This window comes from Melospiza georgiana, chromosome 3, assembly GCF_028018845.1.
Source record: "Melospiza georgiana isolate bMelGeo1 chromosome 3, bMelGeo1.pri, whole genome shotgun sequence".
In the NCBI taxonomy this organism is placed as follows: Eukaryota; Metazoa; Chordata; class Aves; order Passeriformes; family Passerellidae; genus Melospiza; species Melospiza georgiana.
Window position 1 is genome coordinate 113,222,774 of NC_080432.1, and position 23,582 is coordinate 113,246,355.

The 23,582-nt window shown below is 42.5% G+C and overlaps 3 protein-coding genes across 9 annotated transcripts in view; 1 reads left to right on the plus strand and 2 right to left on the minus strand.

Moving 5' to 3' along the window:
- ANKRD6 (ankyrin repeat domain 6) overlaps window positions 1–12,263 on the plus strand; it is an 85,187-nt gene extending 72,924 nt beyond the window's left edge. For 3 of the 5 annotated variants that reach the window (XM_058020828.1, XM_058020829.1, XM_058020827.1), the window contains 10 exons: window positions 367–465; window positions 2,050–2,148; window positions 2,364–2,441; window positions 3,226–3,330; window positions 3,582–3,719; window positions 3,949–4,125; window positions 6,106–6,258; window positions 6,818–6,931; window positions 8,661–9,003; window positions 9,978–12,263. In XM_058020828.1, coding sequence (XP_057876811.1) covers window positions 367–465; window positions 2,050–2,148; window positions 2,364–2,441; window positions 3,226–3,330; window positions 3,582–3,719; window positions 3,949–4,125; window positions 6,106–6,258; window positions 6,818–6,931; window positions 8,661–9,003; window positions 9,978–10,531 — 1,860 coding nt within the window. In that variant the 3' untranslated portion in view covers window positions 10,532–12,263. The remainder of the gene's footprint in view (window positions 1–366; window positions 466–2,049; window positions 2,149–2,363; window positions 2,442–3,225; window positions 3,331–3,581; window positions 3,720–3,948; window positions 4,126–6,105; window positions 6,259–6,817; window positions 6,932–8,660; window positions 9,004–9,977) is intronic. The other 2 variants (XM_058020830.1, XM_058020831.1) reach the window with 1 other exon arrangement.
- A 985-nt stretch (window positions 12,264–13,248) lies between these two features.
- LYRM2 (LYR motif containing 2) lies at window positions 13,249–15,709 on the minus strand. Of its 2 annotated transcripts, XM_058020741.1 has the most exons (3): window positions 15,646–15,709; window positions 15,356–15,496; window positions 13,249–14,435 (listed from the first exon to the last, which is right to left on the minus strand). In XM_058020741.1, exons 1-3 carry the CDS (start codon window positions 15,688–15,690, stop codon window positions 14,355–14,357), a joined length of 267 nt encoding a protein of 88 aa, XP_057876724.1. In that variant the 5' UTR covers window positions 15,691–15,709; the 3' UTR covers window positions 13,249–14,354. The 2 variants fall into 2 exon arrangements, with proteins under 2 accessions (XP_057876724.1, XP_057876723.1); XM_058020740.1 differs by lacking the exon at window positions 15,646–15,709 and having other exon boundaries at window positions 15,356–15,639.
- Window positions 15,710–15,835: 126 nt separating this feature from the next.
- The window catches only part of MDN1 (midasin AAA ATPase 1), a 92,746-nt gene continuing 84,999 nt past the window's right edge, over window positions 15,836–23,582 (minus strand). For both annotated transcript variants that reach the window (XM_058019739.1, XM_058019740.1), the window contains 8 exons: window positions 22,302–22,391; window positions 21,811–21,926; window positions 21,020–21,194; window positions 20,323–20,396; window positions 20,115–20,229; window positions 19,406–19,469; window positions 18,112–18,254; window positions 15,836–16,768 (listed from right to left, as the gene is read on the minus strand). In XM_058019739.1, the coding sequence (XP_057875722.1) occupies window positions 16,580–16,768; window positions 18,112–18,254; window positions 19,406–19,469; window positions 20,115–20,229; window positions 20,323–20,396; window positions 21,020–21,194; window positions 21,811–21,926; window positions 22,302–22,391 (966 nt within the window). In that variant the 3' untranslated portion in view covers window positions 15,836–16,579. The remainder of the gene's footprint in view (window positions 16,769–18,111; window positions 18,255–19,405; window positions 19,470–20,114; window positions 20,230–20,322; window positions 20,397–21,019; window positions 21,195–21,810; window positions 21,927–22,301; window positions 22,392–23,582) is intronic.

The following is a 23,582-nucleotide window of genomic DNA, read 5'->3' on the forward strand; positions in this document are numbered from 1 at the left end:
ATGTGGAATCCTAAGTTGAGATTCCAAATTGCATTGGGTTGAGGTTCAGAAGAACAGATTTAATGGGAAAATATAACTAACTCCGGGTTTGTGGTACCAGTAAAACAGCATTTTATTTTTCCAGTATTTCCCATCAGTGGTTAAAGAATTCATGCTCTCACCTCTCCTGACCCCAGCTCTTGCTAAACTTTCCCACCCATGATAGCAGACTTTGCACTGCAGAGAAGACAGCATTGCTGCTCTGTGGAGGTGTGTGGTGTTTACTGCTCTTTCTGATTTAATAGGATTATTTCATCCCTGAACATCATGACGAGTAGAGACTTTCTCACACTGATTACATGCTCAGAGCTTTGTTTCTGTTTGCAGGCAGGAGATACCTGTCTGCATGTGGCTGCTCGTTATAATCACTTGCCCATCATTAGGGTGCTGCTCAGTGCTTTCTGTTCTGTCCATGAAAAGAACCAGGTCAGTGCATGAACCTCATTGTGACTTTGTGCCCTTTGCATATGGCCAGTTGTTGGGAAGAGGAATTCCTGCCCAAGTAATCCTGCTTCACTCTGTGTGTTCCACTGTACCACCAAATGCCTAAGCTTTTAAGAATAGCCTTAAAGTAATGGCATATCAGTGGTTTATTATTTTGCCATCACATTTGCATTATTTCTTTAAAGCATTGCTTATTTATGAGGTGATTTAATGATCTTATAGCCATTACAGAGACATTGTGAAGCACAACTCACTGACATTTAGATGCTACTAAAGTGCAAATTCCTCTGGAATACTTTGCTGCATTTTGCAGTAGGGGGAATTAAGAGGACATAAAAGTGAAGACAAAGCATGCTGTAAATTCAAAGTAATGATCAGTCCAGCCTAGAATTAATCATCCATAGTTGTTTTATAGGGAAGTAACTGATTGCTGTACCTACAGCATAGCATAATGGGGTAGTAGAAGGGAATGAAATTGGTACATTAAAACATTTTAAATCTGCTAAATAAACATATTATGTGGTGCTTAACTATGTTTTCTCATGTTCCTGGGAAATCTTCCATGTGTAATTGAGGATCATAAAGATGTTTTCTGAACTGTGCATTTAATGTTCTTTCTTCACTATGAGATATTACAGCAAACAAAATAGGTTTCAGCATGTGAAATTTACTATGTAATTTTATTTGGAAATTAGTTTTTTAACTTGCAAAATGAGCTACTGAATATTAAGATGGACTGGTGTGAACCTGGCCCAGAGAGACATCCCTTTCCCTCATTCCCCAGCACTACCTGAAGTTATTTCATATTTGCCCATAGAATTATTTGATTTAGGAGTACACCTCATCTAAGTCAGCAACAGGCACTAGTCCTGAGGAAATGTGATTTTATGAAGGCCAGATGCAAGAGCAGGGGGACAGGAAGGCATTGTGCACACGTGTCCGGTCCCACTTGAACAGTTGCTGGCTCTGTTACCAGTGCCCCAATCTGATCCCGGCTGTCTTCACCTCACTGCACCAGGACAAGGGCAGGGCAGTGTGTTAGTGCTGGACCCAGCTGCCTCCTGGCTCTGATCCAAACCTGTTCTTCCTGAGGAAACCTGTGAGGAGCATGCCAACCCTCTCACTGCCCGTACTTACCTGAGTATTCCTGAGTAATGTGATACATCACCACCTGCACACCAGATAATCAAACCTGAGGGGAAAAAAAAGAAGAGAAGGTTGTAGTGGGAAAACTTGTTCTACCCTCAGATGTCGTATCCATTTACTGGAGGTAGAGCTGGGCTGTCTCCAAGCTGCATCGTGTGTCACTTGGATTAGATAAATCAGATCACCAGTGCCCCAGCTGCATTTCTCAAACCCAGGCTGAGGTAGCTCTTTGCCCCCTCCTGTCACCTTCCTCCCCAGTCAGTCATTTTTTATTGACCAGGCCTTATTTAAGCTTAGTTGTTGCATCAGCAAGTGTAGGTTATTTCCCATCTCTGAGCATCTTTTAGGAAAGTGTGAATTCTGTAGGGTAAGACCCAACGACTGGTGTCACAAGTTTGTTTTCTGCTTTCTGACTTGCAGGCAGGGGATACTGCACTCCATGTAGCTGCTGCCCTAAATCACAAGAAGGTGGTGAAGCTCTTGCTGGAGGCAGGGGCTGATGCATCTGTTGTCAACAATGTAAGCAGGACACAGAGTTTCTCTGGTATTTTATATTGATGTAGAGTCTCTTCAACATTCCTCATTGGTTGTGAAGTGTTGAATTATATCTGGGTAAATAAATGCAATTAGTCACTTTACTCTTGTGCACAGAGTATATACTGAACTTGGTTGGAGAAATTTCATGTTTCCAGTAGCTTGTTTTGAATGAAATGCTGTTCTCTTTTTTCTCTCAGGCAGGCCAGACCCCTCTAGAGGTTGCCAGACAGCACAATAACCCCGAGGTTGCGCTCCTGCTCACTAAAGCATCACAGGTACATTACACATCTCTCCCCAGCACACACATACACGAGGAGCTGAGGCCACTTAATCTTGGGAGGCTGCATCCCCTGCTCCTTGTCTTCTGCTGTGAAAGGTTCCTACATTTCTGCTGGCATTGTGGGCTGGGCTCAGGTCTATTGACATAGAGCCTTTCACTCCCCAAAGTGAGCAAGGTGTACAGATTAAGCCAGCATGAAGTGCTGTCAGAGGTTTCTGTGTCCTGACTGGCAGAGGCACTTGTTCCCTGCAGTGGCCATGGGGTTAGAAAGTTGCCCTGTACCCTGAAGCTCCTGAGTTGTGTCTCTGCTGCCTGCCTCTAACATATCCCATCCCCAGAAGGGTGGTTGGCACTGGAGGATGCTTTGCAACAAGGACAAAATGTTTATGGCTTGTTTATACTTTGCAGCTGTGTGTGAAATGCTGCAATGCTCTTCAGGCCAGAAGGCAGGAAGGCATGAGACCAGGCACAATCCTTGCCCTCCTCCTTGTCACCTCTGCATGAAAAGGGCTGGGCTTGGCTTGGGAACCAGCCCAAGGATAGCAGAGGAGGTGCTCAACCTTCTAGAGGACAGCAGAGTGCCCCAAGAGACTGAGCTCAGTGCTGGTGTGTTTTCACAGCCATGAACACCCACGTTGCTTGGCTCATCAGTGTCCATCTGGCAGTGCACTCTCCTTTATCTGTTGCCTTTCAGAAAAGGAAAAGGTCTGCTCTGTTACTTGTCTTCTGTGGTAGGAAAGAGCATGACATCACTGAGTAACAGTGTGGTCTGTCTTCAGGTCTCGCGTTTTAACCGTGGGAGAAGCCTGAGGAAGAAGAGAGAGAGACTGAAGGAGGAAAGGAGGGCTCAGTCGGTGCCACGGGATGAAGTGGTGCAGAGCAAGGTACAGCCTGGCATTACCAGCTGGATCTGCTGTAAGGGGGGACTGTCACCAAAACCCATTAAGGACACAGTCTGTTTGGAGCCATCACTGTGCATGGCCCCAGCAGCTGCCCCAGGCAGTTTGTCATGCTCTGCTGCTAAAGCATTTCCCACTCACATGTGCAGAGCAGCTTAAAGCTGGGCAATGGAAGAAGGGGCTCCTTTTCCCCATCTCTTCAACTGCTCTGAACTCCCTGTCTTTGCCTCAAGCAGGGCAGTGTCTCAGCTGCTGATGACACACCAAGCAGCGACCAGCCCCCAGAGAGGAAGAACAATCTGAAGGATAAACCCCGGTCAGCCTCACCAGATCCCAAAGGGAAAAAGAGCAAAAAGAAAAAGCCAAAGGAAAAGGTATCAGTAGATTTAAAACAGCAGAGAGAAAGAAGGGATAGCTGTTCAGAAGTGGTGTGGGTCCCTTTGGTGTGTTGGGGCAGCAGCCCCACCATGCTCCTGGGGCAGAGATAATCTTCAGATAAAAGTAATTTTTGCTGTAATTGTCACAATAAATTTGTCCCATTCCCACCAGGAATAGTTTACCAAGGGGCTCATATAGGCAAAACACTGTGTGTATGTTATGCAGGTTTCAGCACTCTCAGACCCCATCTCCCCAGCTGACCAGCAGGCAGTCCCTCAGCCCCAGAAGAGCGCGCCCAAGCGCAGAAGCAAACACCACTGCCCCTCTCCACCCCCTCCCCACGAGGTGCGAGCCTACCAGCTCTACACGCTGTACCGCGGCAAGGACGGCAAGGTGATGCAGGTGAGCCCCTGCCCTCACTCAGGGACACACTGCAGGGAGCCTGGGCACCCGGGACACAGCTAATGGACAGAATATATGCTCCACTGACTGCACTCTCAGGGGCATGAAATCATGCCTTGGGATTGGTTTTCCTTGCTTGGGCTTCAGCTGCATTTTGGCCTGAAGTCTGGCAAACAATAAGGTGGTTTTGTGCCTGTTAAAGAAGACATACTTAAGTAGTTTTGATCTGCAAAGATAAGGGGTGATTGGAAATGACATGAAAACTTTCATTATATACTTTGGAACATTAAGAGCTCTGACAGAAGAAAGAAAATTTCTAAGGAAAAGCAGTGTGTGAGAATCCAAAGCTTACTACCTAAACCAAGAGGCTGAGTAATCTCAATAGATTTTGTTCCAGTTCTTTTTGGGTTTTGCAACATGTCTTTGGGTATTCTATATTTACTGGGGGTAGGATTTGTATAGAAACTGAAAAACAAATAAACCTGGAGCTATCAGGTCACTTGCATTTATTCCAGTTTGGAGAATACTATTTTAGTCACTATATTACGCAATAAATTACCAGTAGACATTTATAAGAAAGCATAAGAACAGTCATTAAATTATCCTATAGACACTGTACTCCTGGAAGGTCTGTCCTTTCATTTCCTTAGCTTCTCACATCCATACATCAGCTCTTTTAAGTCCCTTCCTGTAGTTCAGAATTTCAGCAGATTCTGAAGACCATTGAAGTCAGACTTCTAAGGTTTTACTGGCTTTTTACTGCTTTCCAACCTCTCCATGTAATGTTTGGGAAATTTCCAGACAGGGGCACTATGGAATTATCCTATAGCAGACATCAGGAAGGCTGGGGGACCTTTCATACATTAAAGGCATAAAAGAGCAGAGAGGTGCAGAAGGACTTGGGGAGTAGAGAGGTGCAGAAAGCAGACAGGACTTGTACACAAATCTCATCTGTTCACAAAGATTAGTTTAATAGTGCTAGACTCCCCTGCAGTATTTCCTGAAATACATGATACTCCTCTCTCCTTTCCTTTTTTGCTTGTCTGTCTTCTTTGATGCCCTGAGGCCATGAATAGCAAACATACTTTCTGAAGTACATGTACTTCTGAAGCTTTCATTAGTGCTCAGCAAACCACCCACCTTTCCCTGCCAAGGGAATAACCCCCAGTTTATGAAACATTGCTAAAGAAGAGAGGGAGGCTCCTCTGCAGACAGAGTTCAGAGCAGCTGCTTTGGGCTACTGGCAGAGCCCCTGAAGGAGCCACTTTCTGCCTTTGGGCTGCAGAGGAAGCTGATGAGGTTTAGCTGTCCTTTCTTAAGGGAGCCTTTTGTGACCGTCTCCCAGAGAGATTTAAATGTGGTCAGTGCAGCTGCCCTTGCAGAGGGGCCATGGGATGGTGACACACGAGTCAAAGGCAGGCACAGGAGTGCCCAGCAGGCAAGGGGCAGCTGAATGCCAGGGGAGTGAGGACAAACAGAAGCAGAGAGGCCTTGCCATCCAGTACAGAAAAAGGACAGAGCACATGACTGGCATTACGTTTAAAAGCAAATGCACACAATGCACATGCATCCACAAAATCAGATTTTTTTTTTTACAATTGAGAATTACAGAATTGAGACACAGTATGAGGCCTGTGTGGTGGTAATTCCCTCAGCCAGCACAGAGGTTCTGAGCTCAGTGCTGCTTGTAGCCTCAGTGAAATCAACACTGCCATTTTAGGGTGTGCCCATACACACCAGATCTATCCCTGTGCAGGCTGTGCTTTTTCAACTCACAGCCCATCTGCTGAGCTGCTGTAAGGTACTGTCAGGAGGGTGAGATATAGTACATGGGATAGAAGAACCCAGGACTGACTGAAGGAGGCTGTGATAATGTTCCAGGTGTGCTCAGAGGGTGTAGCAAGTAAATGTATCCTCATCATTTTGATCTGCAAAGGTAAGGGGTGTAGAAAGTAAATGTATCATCATCACTCCTTTCAGGCACCTATAAATGGATGTCGTTGTGAGCCCCTGATAAATAAACTGGAGAATCAGCTGGATGCAACAGTGGAAGAGATAAAAGCTGAGCTTGGGACAGTACAAGATAAAATGAATATTAAGCTGGGCCAGATGGAAAGCAAAACTCAACACCAAGTAAGAACATGACCTGAAGTTCTGTTTGCCTATATGATTCAGAATCATATCCTAAACTTCATTAATATTTTCATTGTAAAGATTCATTTTTTGCTTCTTGTGTTGTAAAAGCAAACCTGCACTCTAATACTCAAGTCCAGGGAACTGTGACATTCCACTGGGAATTGATATTGCAAACTAGTGTCTTGAGAAAAAACAATTTAATGTGTTAAGCGGCTTCTGGTGCTTCTTTAGACAACAAATCTTAAGGGCTTGAGCCATTAAGAGAGAAAGAAGGCAGTCCTATGACTAGTCTGTTCATAATTGTCAAAATCCTCTTGCTGAATTATGAATGCATTGAGATTCAAGATCCTCTAAATTACTTTTTATTTTTAATTTAATAGTTATTCATTGGTAATTTTGTGATTGAGCCTCTTTGCAAGCTACATCTAGTTGTAGTTAGCAGCATTTTTAGAAACCAAGACTGAAGGACAGACTGTGGTTTGATTTGCAGGGCTCGGGGGTGGGAGTTTGGTGTGGCACACGATGATCTCAGCTGCACAGCGTTGTTTCCCCACAGCTCCGGGTTCTGGACAAGCTGATGGCCGAGCGGCTGTCGGCAGAGAGGACAGAGTGCCTGCACCGCCTGCAGCAGCACACCGAGCTGGAGAAGAGCGAGGGGGAGAAGCGGCAGGTAGGGCTTGAGGCAGCCACTCCCTCTTGGTCCATCCCCTGGCAGGTCAGCTCAGGAGTTTCATTCCAGCAGGCAGAAAATATCAGAGATGTGTCACGTCTGTTAAAACAGGTAAAAGAGCTTCAAAAACCAATTTATTCCTGCCCACCATCTTAGTCACTAAACCAAATTTATGATGTTTTTGCAATAGAAATGAGGAATGTGAAATCCAGTCCCACCGCTGTAATTTAATTTGGTGCATCTCTAGTGTGGGATCTACAACAAAATACTGTTTTTCTAACATAGTGATTTGCAAAAATTTCCAGCACTTAATTTTTCACAGTTGTGCTTTCAGCTTTTGCTTCATTAGAGGACATATGCAGGAACATATCCAAATAGTAAAAAAGACAAAGATCTGTGTTGTTCCTTTTCCTTCTCATCCATTTCGTTGTGGGCCCTGGGAATCTCTCCCTTCTTCTCTATCTGATCTTTTTCCCTCCCATGTATTAAAAGGCTGAAGTTCTTTCCTCTGATGTTAGCAACACAGCACTATCTTCAAGCTGTGTATTACTGCCAGTAGGAAAGTCCTTTTTGGTATGCTTGTTCAACTAGCAGGACAAGAACAACTGCTCCCATAGAGATCCAGCTCCTGCAAAAACTCACCATTTAAAACCTACTGAGAAATTTGTTTTTCTCCACTCAAACATGAATTTAAAAAACTGTTCATTTTCTCTTTATTGGTATTCTTACAAGAACTGAGAAGTACACTTTGTGCTAGGAAAATATCATGAGAGTTTGTAAGACCATTCCAAATCCATGTAAAAAGACTGACAGCTGTGATAATCCTTGCATAGGATACTGATCAAGATACTTGGCTCTAATGTCCACCAAACACTCTTCTCCAAAGAAAAGTACTTGCCAAACTAAGGCAGCTTTGATTTTTATTTTGTACGAGACCTAAGTCTTGCATTGGCTTCTGAACATCTAAGCTTGTGCTCCATCTCCTTGTAATCTTCATTTAAGACACAAGATGCTGGAGTGATACATCACTGAACTGAATTAAGTGATGTCAGCTGTTTCTGCTCAATTAGGTCTAATTGAAACACCTGAAAAAACAGAATTGGGCTTTACTAAACACACTAAATATCCTTGTGCCTAGGAGGGCCTGACCTAAATTTGTGATGTCACATGAACAGTAGGGTGAGAAGAGCTACTCCGACTTTAAATTATTTAAATGCATCTGCAGCTGACACTTACTAAGCATCTGTGTAATTTGAAAGCTGTTACTGATTTATCATTTAGTGGGGGACTCACCTTTATGACTGAATGAACAGAGAAGCAGAGGTTGGTAATTTTATAAAGTTGTCTCCCAGAGTGTCTAATTTGAATTTTACTCTTAAAAAATGACCATGTGGTGTTCCTTGCACTTACAAAATACCATTGACTGTAGGTTTAGACAAGTCATCCCTGATAGAGTACTCAGAGTTGAATTGGAAGTAGCATATTCATATCTAAGAGGTGGTAGCTTGGACTAAAGAGACTGCCTTTCATAAGCTCGTGCATAGTTCTCCACCTTTTTTGATCTGGAGTCCTTTAAATATTCCCAGTGGCAGCATGACCATCTGAACAGGGAGTCTAAGCCCATAGATACCCAGCTTGCTTCTCTGTGTCCCTGCCACATGCCCTCAGCAGCCCAGAAACCACAGGATGTCATAATAGGATTATGTAATTTACAGTCTCTTTCTGATAGATTTCCTTGGTTGATGAGCTGAAGACCTGGTGCTTGTTGAAGATTCAGAATCTGGAGCTCAAGCTTTCTGGAGATTCCAGGTCATCAAGACCAAAATCAACTTTGTCCACTTGTGAGTCTCTCACTGAGACCCTGGATACTGACAACAACCCCAACAGTGCCAAGGACTGTAAAGCCAACCAGCCTGTGCTGCAGTCAGAGGGCTCCCACCAGCATTCCTACATCACACTCCCAAACAGCCTCTTGGAAGATGGGGGAAGGAGCAGAGTCCAGATGCCAGAACAAAGCTTTGGGCAACACTTTTGCATTAAACAAGATGGAGCATTGGGTACAACCACGTCAGGTACTTAGCTGTCATATCCCTCCAAGGACGAGCTCAGTAACTGAGGGGCACTTGTATTATTTATAATAACTCTGGTGGTGTGCTCTCCCCCCTCCATATGCCTGATGCCTTGGGATTTGAATGCCCTTCAAGGCAGCCACTGGGAATACTTTAAGAGGTGGCTGGGTGGAATTCCACTGATTGTTCCTGATGCTTCTACTTTTGCTTCTTTGAAGCAAAAGTCCTTTGGTGCTTTGAATAACTCTTGGCCCTGCAAGCTTTTGAAGAAAAAAAAAAAAAGTGCAGAACAGCCAGGTGTCCACAGCAAAGCAGAATGCTACCTGAGCCCTGGCTTCTGTAAGGTACAATCTATGTCCCCTAAACACTAAGCAAAGTGAACAGGCATGGATGCCCCATCAAACAGAAGGGCATATAAGAGAACTTGTGGTGCTTGAGTGTGAGCTATTTTGCATTGAAACAGTTCAAAAGCATAGAAATGTGTGACCTTTCCAAAATTACTGGGACTGCAAACTTTGTAGAAGCAGGGAGTTCCTAAATATCAGCAGACACAACCTACTTTGGAAATCTAGACTGATAGTTGTTAAATGTCCTTCTGATGAAGTCACAGAAGGGTTTGGATTGGAAGGGGCCCTAAAGATCATCTAGTTCTGGACACTTTCCACTGTACCAGGTTGCTCAGAGCCACATCCAGCCTGGCCTTGCACACTTCTGAGGATGGGGCAACCACAACGTCTCTGGGTAACCTGTGCCAGTGCCTCACAGTGAAGAATTTTTGGCTAGTATTTATGTCCTTTGCCTGTTGTCCATCCTTTAATGACTTTCTATTACATCACCTGACTGTGAAGATGTGATAAATATAAGCCTGTACTAGGTACACACAAAACCCCATCATTCATCAAACAACGAGGTCTTCTGAGTGCTAAAATAAATGCCCAGAGCTTTTCTTAATATATTGTCTATAATTTGTTCTATAGGTACAGAGCAACAGGTGGCTGGTGGACCAGTTTCTTCTTCTGCCCCTGCTCAAGATGTCAGGCCAAAGGACAAAGCTGCGAGTGCCAGCACGTTCCACAGGTTCCAGCAGGAGCTGCCCTCCTCCGAGCTTTCGGGCTCCAAATTAAGACATGTTAAAGTTCAAGCTGCTTTGCAGCCAGTGACTGAACCTGCAAAGGCCGAACCACAGAGCGGCTGCTTCCTGGACAAAGGAACTCAGACGAAGAAGCCCAGCAGAAGCGGGCAGGCGAGGCACAAAGCTGCGCACCACGGCGCGGCTCAGCAGGGCCAGGAGCAGCAGCCCTCGGGCCCTGCCCCTCCGCTCAGAGACACCTCCCAGGCCCTGGAGATAACCCAGTACTTCTTCGAGGCCGTCTCCACGCAGATGGAGAAGTGGTACGAGCGGAAGATAGAAGAGGCCCGGTGCCAAGCCAACCAGAGAGCGCAGCAGGACAAAGCTGCGCTCAAGGAGCACATCAAATGCTTAGAAGAGGAGCTGAGCAAATTAAGGACTAAGGTGCAGAAAGAGAGCTAGCACCTGCCAGGCAGCTAATCAAACAACGGGACTCATTTTGGAACCTGCTGTATGGGAATTGGGCATATTGATAGATATTTGTAGTGCCTGTTACATCCAAACACGACACTCTATTTCAGGAGTAGAAATAACTTTGGAAACTCCATAACTGAGGAGAGTTCATATGCAAACTATATTGATAACAAAGAGATGCTGCAGATTAGATCCTTTCTTTGTTATTTTCAAGAGTCTGTCAATATTGCACTCTCAGTTTCCAGATGCTGCTTGAAACCAAACTGCATTAGTAACCAAAACTGCTTTCTGAAAAAAGGAATTCCCTTACTTCCACACAGGACACAAGACTAGAGGGTTCTACTGTATGCTACATGTAAACACGTTGTGTTACCAGTACTGAAATAAATCCAAGATGTTTGAAAGTTTTTGACAGAATTACTTAGTGATGAAGGGCTATTGATCCTATTTTAGATACTCCCAGGGCCTCTCTCTCGTCAGGAGAGGAGCCAAAGAACCCACTCCAGGTACAAGCCCAGGTAGCTGACAGATGCAGGCTTCCAGCTGGGAGAGGGCAGGCAGCTGTGGAGGGAGATGCTAGGGCAAATCATCCCAATAGGTACAGAAGCTTCAGCAGAAGCTTCACTTTGCTTTTCTCTTGGTTTTTCATTATTAAAACAAGTGCTAAATCTGATTTGTCTTTTTTTTAATGATGTCCTGCTTGCAGAGCTTCTCATGATTACACTATTGTTGAGGCTCTACTCCAGTAATCTGACTAAGAATTTTGTTTAGGGCATGGATGACAAGTATTTTACTGTAACCATGGTCTGTTTTTTATGTTGAATGTTTTATATAAATGTTTTTTCCTTCAAGCAGGAAATGGCTAAATTGTCTACTATTGAAGAAGCTTGAAAAAGTCCTTTATCTAAGGAAGTGAAAGCTTGGCTTCCTGAATTCAAATTTTATTTTTCTGCAGTCAGGATTTTTTCTCAGGCACCTTGCCCAGACTGTCTACCTTTTTTCCGCTGAATGATTCCTCCTGGTTTTTTCCCTTCTGTCTCTAAAAAGGAGACCAGGCCCTGATGAGTCTACAGGTTTTAGGACAAACAGTCCCACAAAACAGCACTCAACATTTAGTTTTATAATTGTGTTTTGTTATTAAATCAGAACTTTCATTGACCAATGTTGTCCATGCTGACAGACTCCAGATAACTTCAAGGCACTGTAACTACTGCATCTGCATCCCTTTAGGGTTTCCTCCTTACACATCTGAGAAGGCTCCATCAGATCCTGCTAGAAATGTAAATTTATTTACCAGATCATGATAGAACAACTGTTCAAAAACAGTTCCAACACAGGATGGTACTGTTATGCCACGGAGAAAAATATTTTCTGTACTAAGGAGCTCCAAAATAATACAAAATACTTTACAGTGTTGAAGAATGCCATTCACTAATTAGTAATTAAGCCTTTGTCTTCTTAGCAGATGTATAAAGCAAAAAAGTCCTATTATATATTTTTAAAGTTCCTATTAATGCACTATCATGACAGGAGAAGTATCTGCAGCTATGGAAATACTAGTTTTCTTGCTCTGACTTCTGTAGTCTAACATAGACACTTTGGTATGTTTACAGTTTTGTTTGAGCTACAGTAGGAATGCAGAAGCATGCTATTGAAGTTTTGTATCCCCTGGATGAAGTTCATGTCTTGCCAAGCAATTAAAGTAAGTGTTGCTCAGAAATGTGTGGTGTAACATTTTCTACCCACAGAAAACTGACACAGTCCTCACTTGACTCTGAAGGGGGAACAGAAGATTGGAAACCTGTAAGCTTTTTGTTTGTGGTTATAAAACACAGAAGTGGAATCTGCATCTGTGCAGAGGGAGGCTGCAGGGATTGAGTGCTGTCTGTTGGCTGGTGCAGGTGTCCCTTTCAGAAGCTACAGGGCTGAGTTGTGCACAGATCACACACACACTCCAGAGCTTGCCCAAGCTCAAGGGAGAGGCTGTGCCTTTACTTCCCATACAGACCACACTGGACCACACTCCTAGGTCCAAGTAATTTAAGTAAACCCAAGTAATTACCAAGTAATCTAAGGCAGTAACCAGGCTGCAGGTTACTGATTTTAGAGGTTCTCTGAGGCCAGTGAGTGTATGGCAGAAGAAAGAGAAGCATTTTCTGCTAATTCCTTTCTATACCCCTCCCTTCTTCAAAACTCTGAAAGACTTTATAAAACAGGTGTGACCCACCTACCTGTCTCTTCAGGTAAATTTACTTACCCTCACAGGCTGTACTTGGACTCTTTCAGGCTTCTGGCTGGCAGTTTCATACCTGGCAAGCCCAGAGCAGTGGAGATGAAAGGCAGCAGCACTGAAGGCATCAACATCTGTCCAGGGCCCTGTCAGTCCTAGCTCTGGATGACATGCCCACAACCTGGAAACGTACAAACTGAGAGTCCAGGGGGGAATGCAGGCCCTGGGCTCTGAAAGGAAAGCACCATGGTGAGGCAGCAGGGCACAGCCTCCTGCTTAAGGAACAGAAATCCAAGCACTGGCTGAAGGGGAATGGAAGGCTGCTGTGGTAACTGCCAACATTGGTTATGGCTGTTTAGTCAAAATACCTTTGTGAGCAGCACAATACGAAAATGTTCTGTCAGTCTGTTCTACCATAAAATGTTAATAAAATGTAAATTTTAAATGAAGCATTTTTAGGTATGTGTTTTTCACTGACTGATTGAAGCTCAGAGGCTTCAGTCTATACAGATCTGAACCACAGCTCCTGCTCTCAACTGGGGTCAATCCTCCTGTAGCCTGGAATTCTGTCCTGTCCCTTGCCTGGTGCCAGTGGTGATCACTATTTACCAGATTTGCTGCCAGTTTGTGCAGCTCAGGAATTCTGCAGAAAACCACCTTTGAAACAGGGGTTCTCCTCAAGGGAACTACAAGAGCAGAGTGGAAGAGGGAAGAGATCCTGCATGTCTTGGAATCACAACCTAAAATGGTAAGGTATCAATCTGCTGCTGCCTGTCTAGTCATGTGGAGAAACTCCCCAGGTCATCCAGGCATTTTTAAATTAAATGGAAAAAAAAGATACACCACAGCTCAAGGAAAGTGAGAACAGTTGCAAGCTAACAATTAGAAGTAAAGTAGTATAACGTTTGAATACACAAATAATAACTTTTGCAGTTAGTATTTTTCACCTGTGATTTTTCTTTATATATTGACTTTTAAATACTAGTTTGAAGGTATCTGGTAATAAACATCTCTGAGGCTAAAATCTCCCATTTTCATAAATAAAGACCTCTCCTTTTAAGTTTTATTCAGCTACTACTGAAAATCAACATCTACACACAAAACATTTATTAATGTTTGTTTGTTCTGGGACAATATATCCCAAATTCTTTTTTTAATCACAAATTTTGGTGAAAATCCTTGATATAGTACATGAACAGCTGTCACTGAGAATATTACCAATTACAGCTACCAGAGTAAAAAGTAGACAAAATAATCTGGCATATATTTATTTTCCATTGCACTGGCATTAACACAGGTGTTTAACTGCAATTTTTGGTGCTTTCTGCTTTTCCTGCAGCACATGGTACATCATGCATGCAGTTCTTTAATGTCCTTTGTGTTCAAGTGATTTCCACTTCTGAGGGTAGCAAAACTGAGAAATGGATTGAGGAAGGGGGAAAACCAAAACCCTCACTCTGGTAGATTTCCCCTTCAAACATCACCAGGTTGCCAGCAAAAGCTGTCATTGTAACCACATTCTGGAAAAAACACTGTGCCTATTTGCAATAAATAAAAATTAAACTGTCAACAAAATGAAGATCAGGATTTAGCCAGCTTAATTGTTCTCTGAAGTTCCTGAAGTTGCATGTTGCCTTGAGTAATCATCATCCTGATGGCATCCTGTAAAAGAGAATGGAATCTAGTGAACTGCATGTCTGTACACAGCATGGGTTTTACACAAGCACAAAGACTTTTAATGCATTAAAATACATTCAATAACATACAACTCTTACTGGCACTACTGTCATTTACTTGTGTGACATAACACAGGTGGTTCAAAACCAGGTAAATAAATGGATTCATTTTCTCCAGTTCCTTAATGTACTTGGTAGTAGCTTTGCTTTCAAACTCAGTTTAAAAGAGGATTCAAACCCCTAACAATGGTTTCTTTATGCCTGTGTGTGTGTATTGCCTTTGCCAGCCAGTAGTGAGACCAGCACATGAGCATTATGGAGAGGGTTTTACACAGCAGGTGCTGGTTTCTCTCAACATTATCTAAGGGTCTAAGGCTTTGTCTGCATAGTTCAGCCACCAATGCCTTGGGCACTGGCTAGAACAGGGACTGAACGAGGAAGCAAAGGACAGGATATGTACAAGAAATGTGAAGACTTCTGCATTTCAAACTTGCATCATTATCCTTAACCATCCCATCTCATTGTATTCTGCTTAAATATAGGTTAAATTTAAGCTAAAAAAAGAAGAAAAAAGCTATAAAAAGCTTAACTGTTACTAACTTTATGTTAATTACCATATATATATACAGTTTTCCTAATCTGTGATTTGAGTAAGTACAGCATTTGTTTTTTTGTTTTTTAATTCCAGATTATTCTCTGGAAATTTGAGAAACATTACTACTGCTTAGAGGGGGGGAATAATATTTAGAGATGCTGGATTATTTCTTCACATCAATGAGGAAACAGCAGCAGGGGACTTTTCACCAGTCCGGAAGCGACACCTACAAAACAAACCCCAAGACACAGGACAGTGCAGTGACCATGCCCGAGGCCAGGCGATCAGAGTGGCAGGTTTACAATCCTCACCTCTTCTGTAGCATCCTTATTTCTCTTGAATTCCTCCCTGGCCCAGTCCCTCAAGTAGCGGCGATCCTGCTCAGCAGGGACCTCCCGGATAGCCCGCAGGATCTTGCGGTACAACTGAAGGACCTGCTGCCGCCTCAGGAACTGCCAAAGAGAGAGGGAAGTCTGCCCGCCGCCCCAGGGCACTGCTGCACGCTGCACCCTCGGCGCTTTGTTTTGAGGGGTATTTAAACAACCAGAGTTCCCCATCGTTTGTACAGGACGCAGCTTGCCCGAGCCCCCGTGCCCCGTACCTGCTTGAGGGTGAGCGCGGCCGGCGGGAGCCGCCCGGCGGCCATGACGCGGCTCCGCCCCTGCCCCGCCACGGGGCCGCCGAGCCCGCCCCGCGCGGGCGGGGCCGAGGCCGCCATTTGCTGCGTCACCGCAGCGCTTACGGCCAGGCCGGGTTGGTTCAGCTTGCATCAATTCAAGGCGCAGACGTCGTAATTACAAAGAGTGGTACCTCTCTTTATTAGTATAGACGATACAAGATGCATAGCCTTTGCAATGAAAAATCACGTCCGTGATTTATGAAACATCCCCAACGCCTGCCTCGGACGGGGCAAACTTCACAGTGTAAAGTGGTAAGGCAGGGATCAGCGTATGGTGTGATTCAGAAAACTCCATGCTGCTATCGTCAGGCAAAAATCGGCAGTAATTAAAAAGGATGTCTTAAAACCGCAGAACAGTTTCAAGTATTCAAGTACTTTTTTTTTTTTTGGTTGATTAAAAACATGTGCCTCTCCTGCTCCCCCACTCCTTCCTTCCCAGAGGCACCTCCACATGGGTCATGCTGGAAAAGGCTTTATTTGTGAGACACCTCAACTTCCAATGCAGAAATGCCTTCCTGGGAACAAGACTGGTTTTACTTATGGCAGGGAGGGAGCGGCAGGAATAATATTACCTCTGTTAATATTACAAATGCTTTTTTTTTTTTTTTTTAAGGTAATAAGTTATTACAAGAGAATTTGAGACAAGATTTCCATTTCTTGTGGGAATAGCAGGAGAGAGTCTCCCCATTGCATAATTGTCCTCTGATACACCTTGGGAGGATACCCCCAAACCATTCTGTTCTTACACAGTCTCTGCTCCAGGGCAGCTCCTGCAGGATAATCCCAGTCAGGAATTGCAGTTTCTGTATTTCAGCAGTTCAGCAGCAGCAATCAGGTCTGACCTTGTCTACAAAGCCTAAAGAGTGTCAGAGGCAGTCACCAGCTCAAACCACTGCCTGAGGGCATCGCTCAGAGTCTCTGGGAGCGCGTTCACGTCTCTAAGGATCATGTAGAACGGGAATGGGAATTCTTCCATGTAAGACCTGATTTCAGGCAGTTCTCCAGGTCCTTTGAATATAGGTACTTTAATGTCCAAAATAGAATCCTGTAAAAAAAGTGCTGATGTTACTACTAAATGACACACATATTCTATGATCACTGATAGAATTTACCCTATTTTCTAAGTACTTATAATTCTCCTCCTTAGATTAAAAGTTAATAAAATACTTTTAAGATTAAAAGCTCTAAGTGTTCAGTGGTAAATCAGAGCAAAAGCTGAACATAAATCAGTTACATTCTTTTGCCCTTTTAGATAAAAGAGTACTAATCCACGAATTATAGGCTAGAAGGGACTAAGCTTAAGCTTCTGCAATACCAAATTCTGTAAATAGTCTTTTCTTAGCATATTACAATTTGCGTTTACTGTTGGCACTTTAGTTTCATTAATTTGATGCCTTCCCAAGAGTCTGTAAGCTCTTTAGTGCTGAGTTCAATTCATATTTGTGCAGTGCTCTAACAGAAGATTCTTTAGCAACTTCACAGTATTTCAGCAAATACTACAAACACAAAAAGCAGATTAAACTCCAGCTGTGCTTCTTGTAAAGTAACTTCTCAGTTGCTCAGTAATTAATAAAGGTTATGGAAAATACCTTTTTTTACCCAGAAAAAAAAGCTTATGAAAAAGACACTCAGAATTTTCACTTGATACTACAGCCAGGTTTCATCAGAACCTTTCAGCTGTTTGTCAGCAAGAGAACTGTTAGTTTTTCAACACTAAATATAGCAGATGAGTTTTCTATGCAAAAATAAAGATACAGGAAGAAAACACAAACAACAAAATTAAGAGTCCTTACCACATAATTCTCTATCAGGCTTATGTTTGCTCACTTACTGCCTTACAGAGCCTTCCTGAAACACTCCCAGATATTTCAGCCTCCCAACCAAGGATATCTCAAGTTCTCTTCCCCCATTACCAGATGCAGGACTCAGCTTTCCCAACAGAGGCACTAAATAACTCTCACACACTCCCTTCTGTCTAATGTTTAATCTCATACTGGCTCCAGCCGTCATGTCAATTGGGGACTGCTGTCAGAAATTATCAAGCTGAATCAGAGCTGAGATGGAACAAAGCATCTCTCAAACTCCAAATCTGTCAAGCTGCCAGCTGCTTCCCTGGTGGCCAAGAGCTACAAGCATTCCGTTTGAAGACGGGAGCTCTCGGCCTTTCTGTGGCATGGAAGCAGAGAGGGCTCTTTTTAAAACACAAAAGATAAAAAGCACAGTAGGAAGAAATGTTAGATCTGACAGACGTGGAAAACTGCACTTGGGCTCAGTATCTCTGACCTCTACAGAAGATAAGGTAACTGTATGGCACTATAAAAGACAGGAAAAGGATTTGTATCAGTTTCTCATTCACTGCAGTTGAATACTTCTCCCTTGTTCACTTACCCGGGAATTAGGGTTGTCCAACACTACAAAAATAACAAAGATATTGGCACTCCGAGCTGCTTGAACTGCTGCTGTCACCCGCTCCTTGCCTTCCAAGAAAAGGCCTCTTCCATCAGACACAATCAAAAGCAGCTGCGCTGTTTCTGAGCACAAAAAAACATTTCAAACTCCAGTAAGTTCAGAGTAAAACATTTAAAAGGCAAAAACCCCTACTTTGCTGTTTGGCCTGCTGGTATAAGGGAAAAAGGAGTATTCCTAAGGATATTAACTCCTCAAATAGAATTCTGTCAAGTCAGTCCAATTAGTCTGAAGTAATCCTCCTGAAACATCATGCATCACACTCATGCTGGGTTCCCATTTCTGAAGACATGTTACTTTTAAGTTATGTATTTAATTACACATAAAATCACAGTAATTATAGTCAGGAATGCAAGCCCTAATTGTTACAGGGGGATGCAGAACACACTTCTGCAGACAGGCCCCAGATGTGACAGGACTGTCTTTCCACAGAAGGAGGTGATGAACCCTACAGCCTTTTCTCTTGCCAGCTCCCTAATCCTAAGGAGCTGACTGCTGCTCCATCCCCACCTAGTTTACAAAGAACTGGATGCTGCTCCCCCTCAGAATATTGTGACACCCTGGCCACCCTGTGGCAAAGCAGCTGTGGATTATAAATCCCAGACTGTCCAGTTTTTGGCGTGCTTCAACAACAAGAACTTGTAAAAATACAAGTGCCACCATGACAAGCATTTAACTATCACAGAGCAATCTTTTAGACTAACTGTGGGGCAGACATGAGGTAAGCAGTCTTCCAGCTTTTCTTGGGAAAAAAAAGCAGCTCGTGACCTAAAGTTTCAGGACAGTGAAAGGCAGGTAGGAGGCAAATTCCCTCCTCAGAGCAATGTGCTTCTGGATACCCAGAGAACTCAAGCTCTCAAGCAGGAGCAGAAGTGTCTAGAGAGTCAGGATCCTTAGGAAGCTGGACAATGCTCCCAGCTGGCACTGTCTACACCTTAACACAGTCTGCAATCAGGAGGTAAAGGCAGACAGGTAATGTGTGCTTTCTCAAAAAGTCTTACACTAAATTTTAGTGACTTACTGACAAATATGAAGTAGGTGTCACCTGGGTTTTGAGCTAAATTTTAACAAAACATTGCTTTTGACAAAGCAAAACCCAAAGCCCCAATGCAAGTGATGTTTCAGTCCTAGGAGTCTTCCTGGCAGGATCCTACATCGGGACTGCAGTGAGCATTCTGCTGCCATGGCAACAAGCACAGTAACACAAAAAACTCACCCGGATTAATATTTTGAGACAACTGCTGTGCTGCAGCAAACATGTTTGCTGATGATTCTAGAAACTGCAGAGGAAATAGGTACGAAAATCAAGTTATCTCATCTTAAAAATAATAAACTTAAAAATGAAAACATTTCTAAAGAACAGCTTTCTCTCTTTTAAATGCTAAGACAGTCTGAACACGTAACACAGATACAGGTCTTAGCATTTTCCTGTATCAACTCCAGCTTTAAATTTATTAAGTACTTTTGAACTAAAGAATCTTCAGAGAGCCGTCAAACAGATTATTTTTTTCCCCAATACTAGACTAGCAAATCCATCAACACAGTACACTGCTAATGAGATTAATGGCTTCTTTGAAAATATACATCCTGTTTCTAGGTTGAACTTCTTTGGCTTCAGCCTGAAACAGACTTATCTAGTTTAATACTCCCCATTAATATTAAGAACATCAACAGTACCCAAAATACTTTTAAAGACTCAATAAAGATTTTTTTTATACTTAAAAGTGGTATACATCAGAACTAAAAGTGAGAAAACACTCTTTCTGTTACAAAATTATGACCATTTTACTTCTTTGTTATCTAACCTGCTATCAGACTCTCAAATACAAAAAAACTAGTAAGTGTTACAAAGTGATAATAAAGCTGCTGATATCTTGTCTGGAAAAGATTGGTAAACCTGTTGCCCTAGAGGCGTTTTTGTGTACCTGGGCTATTTTTGTTTTCTTCTGCTGAAACTTGCACAGACGCAGTATCCGTGTCCCTGACTGGTCACTGAACTGCTCGTGGAATGGGTGCAGCAGCTGAACTGTCTCTCCAAAGCTTCAGAAAACAGGAGAAAATTAGAGCAGGAAACTGGTATTTACATTCTGCTCTCAAGTACTGAAGAAAAGTTAAGATTTCAAATAAACTTACCTACACACAGCAATTTGTCCCACTTCTAGAAGACTCAGAGCATTTCCAATAACTGCCAGGGATTCATATGCAAGCTATTAAAGAAAAAAGTTGCATCAAAAATAGCACAGTCAATGTTTTACTCAAAGCCCAGTATTAAGTATGAAGAATGTTACTGAAATTATTTTTTATCATCTAGAAAGAGAATTGAAAAGACTGCCTATCCTTCTGGCCTATCTTATGTAAGACAGTCAGTGCAATAAACATACACTAGTTCTGCTTGAGGGCTTCAGCTGACTGATTTAGAGACACCACTTTACGTAGTCTAATGAAATAAATAAGTAACTGTTCAGAAGGAAACACACAATTTTAATTAATAAAAATCCTACAAGTGGTCTATGATGAATGGGTATTTAGTGCTCCAATGAACTGCCAGATAAGGAAGTTTCAGACTTTTGTAGGCCACAGCAAGTGGTTTTACAGTGGATATGTACACCTCTACCAAACTTAACAGCTCATCCTTTCAGCTAGTTTTCACTGATCTTATGTTAATAATTCTCTCAGGCAAGAAGTGACAAGAGTTCAAGCACACGGACTGGAAAAAGAGGTGCTTTGGAATTATCACTTTCCAGCAGCCACCAGCCCTGTATGAAACAAGTCAGCAACTACACATCAATGACAGGTGGTTTCTCCATGCTCCTCCCAAGGTTTATTTCACCTGTTTAGAGTGATTGTCAATCATACTAGAGGAATCATCAATAGCCAGGCAGATCTGGTACTGCCGTTTGCTGGGCTTGGTCCTGCGCAGCCAGATCTTGTCCTTTCGGAACTGACTGGCGATGTACGGGATCACTTTGCGCATGTTCAGCCTCTTGCCAGTTCTGTAGTCTCCCCTGAAAGTTGGGAAAAAAGACACGGTGACAGGGGTTCTCAGCAGGTATCTCTATATTCTGGAAATCCATGTCCTATGCAGCATAGCCATGAAATAATTTTCTTTTAAAAACAACAAATAGTTTTAATACTGGTATTTCGTTATAGATAAAAATATCCCCACATTTTTAATGTAAGATGGATATTCAGTGTTTTAAAACAAGTTCACTTCCAGGTACCTAAAATGGAAGGCAGACCTTGAATTTACATTCCACCAGTTTGAAACAAGTCTATATTTCTTTAAAAAACAATCATTTAATGTTATAAACAACGTAAAACATTTTGACATTTTACATAATCTTTGACTTAACTTCAAATGGTGAAGTTCATTAATCACCTGTTGCTCAGGAGGAAAAAAAAAGTAGAAGGCAATATCCTCAGGGTGGGTGCCAACTACTATATCATGTTTGCATTTCATAAAATAACCTAATGTTCCTGTACAAGGAAATTGAAGGCATTTGCAAACAGGAATAATTTCTCTAATGCAAGAATGACATAATGCTGCAGTTTTACAGAGGTTAAAGCGCCCCAAACCCACGAGTTTAAAGAAATCAGAAGCCTCAGAAAAACCCAACTTACTTCAACTTGGCAGCCTGAGTGGGTTCCAGGATGAGTCGCAGCTGTTCACAAAGCTGCTGTGATAGAGGAGCTGTCAGTACTAAATACTTCTGCCACAGCTGTGCTGCTTCCTTCTCCTACAACATCACACAAAGAAATTAAAGTGAATTATGAAAGAACAAAACAAGAGGGGGAGCACTGTCTGAAGAAAGAAACTGAACCACAGTGCACCAAGCGGAAGGCAGCAATCAGCTAAAACTGAGGGTGCCTCACATGACAATCTGCATTCACATTCAAAACAAGATCTGAAACAGCATCCTGCTTCAAGAATAATGCAGTATGCTTTTTAAAGTAAGGTAAATGTAACCACAAAAATAGTATCTATATAATGTGATTTTGAGTATTTAAATTCCAGCCTGCTTGGATTCCTCAATGTTTTAGCAGTAAAAGAAGATGAAATAATGCAATGAAGGATTCTTATGACAGTTTTATATTCAAATGAGGTCACGAACCTCCTCTGGAGTTCCAGGCTGTTGTGTCTGCCAAGCTTCCAATTGCCTTTCAAGTTCCTTTCTTAGCTCTTCAGGATCTCTAATGATGTGCTAGAAGTGGAGTTACAAATTTTATGAGACAGAAAATTAAGTTTACACATCTGGTGATTCCCAAAGTATAGCAAACTATAAAGAAAGTAAAATGCATTGTCCTCATTCTTATAAACAAAAAAAAAAGCCCAAATACCTCAATGAAGATTCTAAATCTCCACGTTTTTTTAAGAGCTTCTATGTACATGAAGGATAAACACCTCCCCACAAATATCTCCATATGCGATTTAATCAACATAGAAAAAAAGCTAGGAACATCCATGATAATGACACTGAATACAATAAAATATAGAATTTCAAGATAAATCAATGAAATTATCTTGACAAACACCAGATTTATCAACAGCATAATGGAGACCAAACTATTGAACAATACACCTAACTAGTATCTTTGGAAACAAGAGTACACTTAGTTATATTTTTATACAAGCTTCATTGAAACCACTTGAAGATTGAATGACGTCACCCTTGTTACCTGGCACCAAATATTATTTGATAAGCCATTCTATTGAAGGACACCCAATAGTGACAGCCTCTGTTTTCAGTGACAGCCTCTGTCCCTGACTTACAAACCCCCAGTTTGGCCAAATAGCAATACATGGTCTGTATAACCTGCAGGCTTACAGACTAAGGAAAATAAGCCCATGACTCCAAGCTCAACAGTCCCAGTAACTTCTCATTCCTCAAGAAGCAGCAGCTGTCCCACTGGTCACCAGCTGCACATTTAAGGAAGGGAGAAAGAACAGAAATGGAGCAGATTTCTCTCTTCTTCCTTCTGCTGAAAGGTGAGAAGCTGCACTTTCCCCCCAGCTGCCTCTTTCCCTTCCCCTTTAAATGGCGCTGCAAGAGCTCCCTCTCCTGTTCCACATTTTGCATGCCAGTTGGAAAAAACCTACAAAGTTCAAAGCCACAATTATTCTGACAACATGACAACACTTGCACTCAGCAGCCTTTTTCCAAAAAGCTGAAATACTTGGCATTAGGGTAGAAATACCGAGTGCAGCTGGCACACAATCCTTTCTGTGTTATGCATAGAAACAGTAAAATAGCACGCTCTAAGTATGTACTTAGGACACCATACTATAAGAATGAAAGGTCAATCCTTCTAAAAAAAAACCACACACTGAAAATATTTATATTTTATCAACAGCTTATCCCCCCCCAACTGCTTCTATCCCATAGGTCTTTATG

Bases quoted from the DNA above. Each gene is read 5' to 3' on its own strand.
- LYRM2 (XM_058020740.1), bottom strand. From the start codon at position 15,601: ATGGGGAACTCTGGTTGTTTAAATACCCCTCAAAACAAAGCGCCGAGG. The intron at 14,436-15,355 runs GTGAGGATTGTA...TCTCTTTTACAG, and splicing joins ATAAGGATGCTACAGAAGAG to GATGCCATCAGGATGATGAT.